The sequence below is a fragment of the Apaloderma vittatum genome, unplaced genomic scaffold (assembly GCF_000703405.1).
Source record: "Apaloderma vittatum isolate BGI_N311 unplaced genomic scaffold, ASM70340v1 scaffold23822, whole genome shotgun sequence".
Classification (NCBI taxonomy): Eukaryota; Metazoa; Chordata; class Aves; order Trogoniformes; family Trogonidae; genus Apaloderma; species Apaloderma vittatum.
In genome coordinates, this window is record NW_009705594.1 from 11981 (window position 1) to 13730 (window position 1750).

General features: G+C 49.1%; 1 protein-coding gene across 1 annotated transcript in view; it reads left to right on the plus strand.

Annotated features, from left to right (window-relative positions):
• The first annotated feature begins 585 nt into the window (after window positions 1-585).
• Window positions 586-1750, plus strand: part of KIAA1462 (KIAA1462 ortholog) — a 14993-nt gene continuing 13828 nt past the window's right edge. Inside the window, exon 1 of the mRNA XM_009865491.1 lies at window positions 586-884. Coding sequence (XP_009863793.1) covers window positions 586-884 — 299 coding nt within the window. The remainder of the gene's footprint in view (window positions 885-1750) is intronic.

A 1750-nucleotide genomic window follows, 5' to 3' on the forward strand; every position in this document is an offset into this window, starting at 1 on the left:
TTACTCATGCATATTTTGTCCTTGTTCATGCGAACATTTTTTCTTAATTGGAATATGCAGAGCTGTAGGGAGAGGCCTGTTGCCCTGTAATCCACCCCCTCCTCCTGCAGCAGCTTAAAATGTAGCACAGAGCATCTCTCCATGGCTGGAGAAAAATGATTTTTTCAGGAAATGCCTGACTTGAATTCTGGGTTTACCTCCAGTGCAAATAATTTATTTTTTTTTGGAGATCACTTAGTGAAATCTGAAAGCTGCAATCAGCAGTGAATTCTTCAGTGAAATGGACTGAGTCAGCAAGAGCACAGCATCTGCTGCTGGGCTGAGTGGATGGAGGTGTATTGTCTGGGGAAGGTCAGCACATGATTCATCAGCATCTGCATGCACTTTGCTTCATCTATTTTATTATAAAGGTGAAAGACTGAGGTCAGGGGATGAGACTTTTAGCTTCAGCAGCCTGCTAGCTGATCAGGGGTATCATTCCTTGTTTAAAGTGGCCATCTGTTTGGTTTTGGTTTTGTTTTCCAGTGATGGGTCCTGCTGGAAAGAGCTTTCTGATGGCACGGCTGTGAGTGAAACCAGCACAACATGTTCAGTGTTGAGGACCTCCTGATTTCTCATGGATACAAATTGTCAAAAAATCCCCCTGTTTCATACGAGAACAGGTATGATGGATACCGGCATGAAATTGCAGGGAGCAGATCTGCTCAGAGAACGCTGAATGGGTTTGAGGCAGAATCGAGAGCTGGGGCCTACAGCAAGAAACCTCTGGTGAAGACCAACTCCAGCAGCACTGAAAGCAGCCATGGGAGCCAAGGGAGGCAAGCTGGTCCTGGTTACCACCATGACCTTCAGGGTTTGTCCACTTTTCATACTTCAAAAGGGGGGTAAGTTTCAGCATCATGCCATGGCTTTGCTTTCTCTTCCTTTTGGTCCTGACGGATAACGAAGCACGACCCTAACCCTTGACACCATCTTCCTGTGATCCTTTCCTGCTCCCACACTAGGGACCATTCCCATGCACGGCACGTTCACGCGACGTGGTAGCGCATCCATTCCCCTTCTGCTAGAGTGAGGCCTTTGAGAATACTGAGGTGATGGGAAGTGGCCCTGGGGGGTAAATTTCAGAAGGGCCTTTCTGATGGGCTTGGCAAAGCTTGGTCCAAGTACAGTAAAAAAAAAGGAGCAAAAGCTCTTCCTTTTCTCTAGTTTTAAAAAACTGAACCTAGCTTCTTCTGCCTCATACACCCCTCATTTCTGCTGCAGATTCAGCCTCTCTCCGTGGGTGTTCCTACATGCACTGTGGACCTTCTTTGGTTTTTCCAAGGCTGTTCTCGTGGAGTAAACATGAGAAGGTGCCTGCGCGTTTCTTTTTAAAGCAGCTCCAAGCCAGTGGAAACTCTTGTCGTCACTCCATAAAACGTGCTTGTACAACCGTGACTTGCTTAGCACGGAGTACGTGCACGCTGGGCCCAGGGCCGGCTGGGCAGGAAGAGCCGTGTGTACACACCGCCGCTCGGCCATTGTTCTGCGGCTATTTGAGTGCCCCAGATGAACAAAGGAAGGGGGCTAGAGCAGGGCTGGAAGCTGGCCCAAGTTTACAGGGAAAAGCCCCTTCCTCCTGCCGAGTGGGCTTGAAACTGAAAGTACGGCAAAACGCTGCTGCCTCGGGAGCTTGTCCTCTTACAAAGGCCTTCAGTAACACGTGGCAGAGGCATGTGTTCCCTAACCGCTGGGCTTGTCTGCTCTTTCC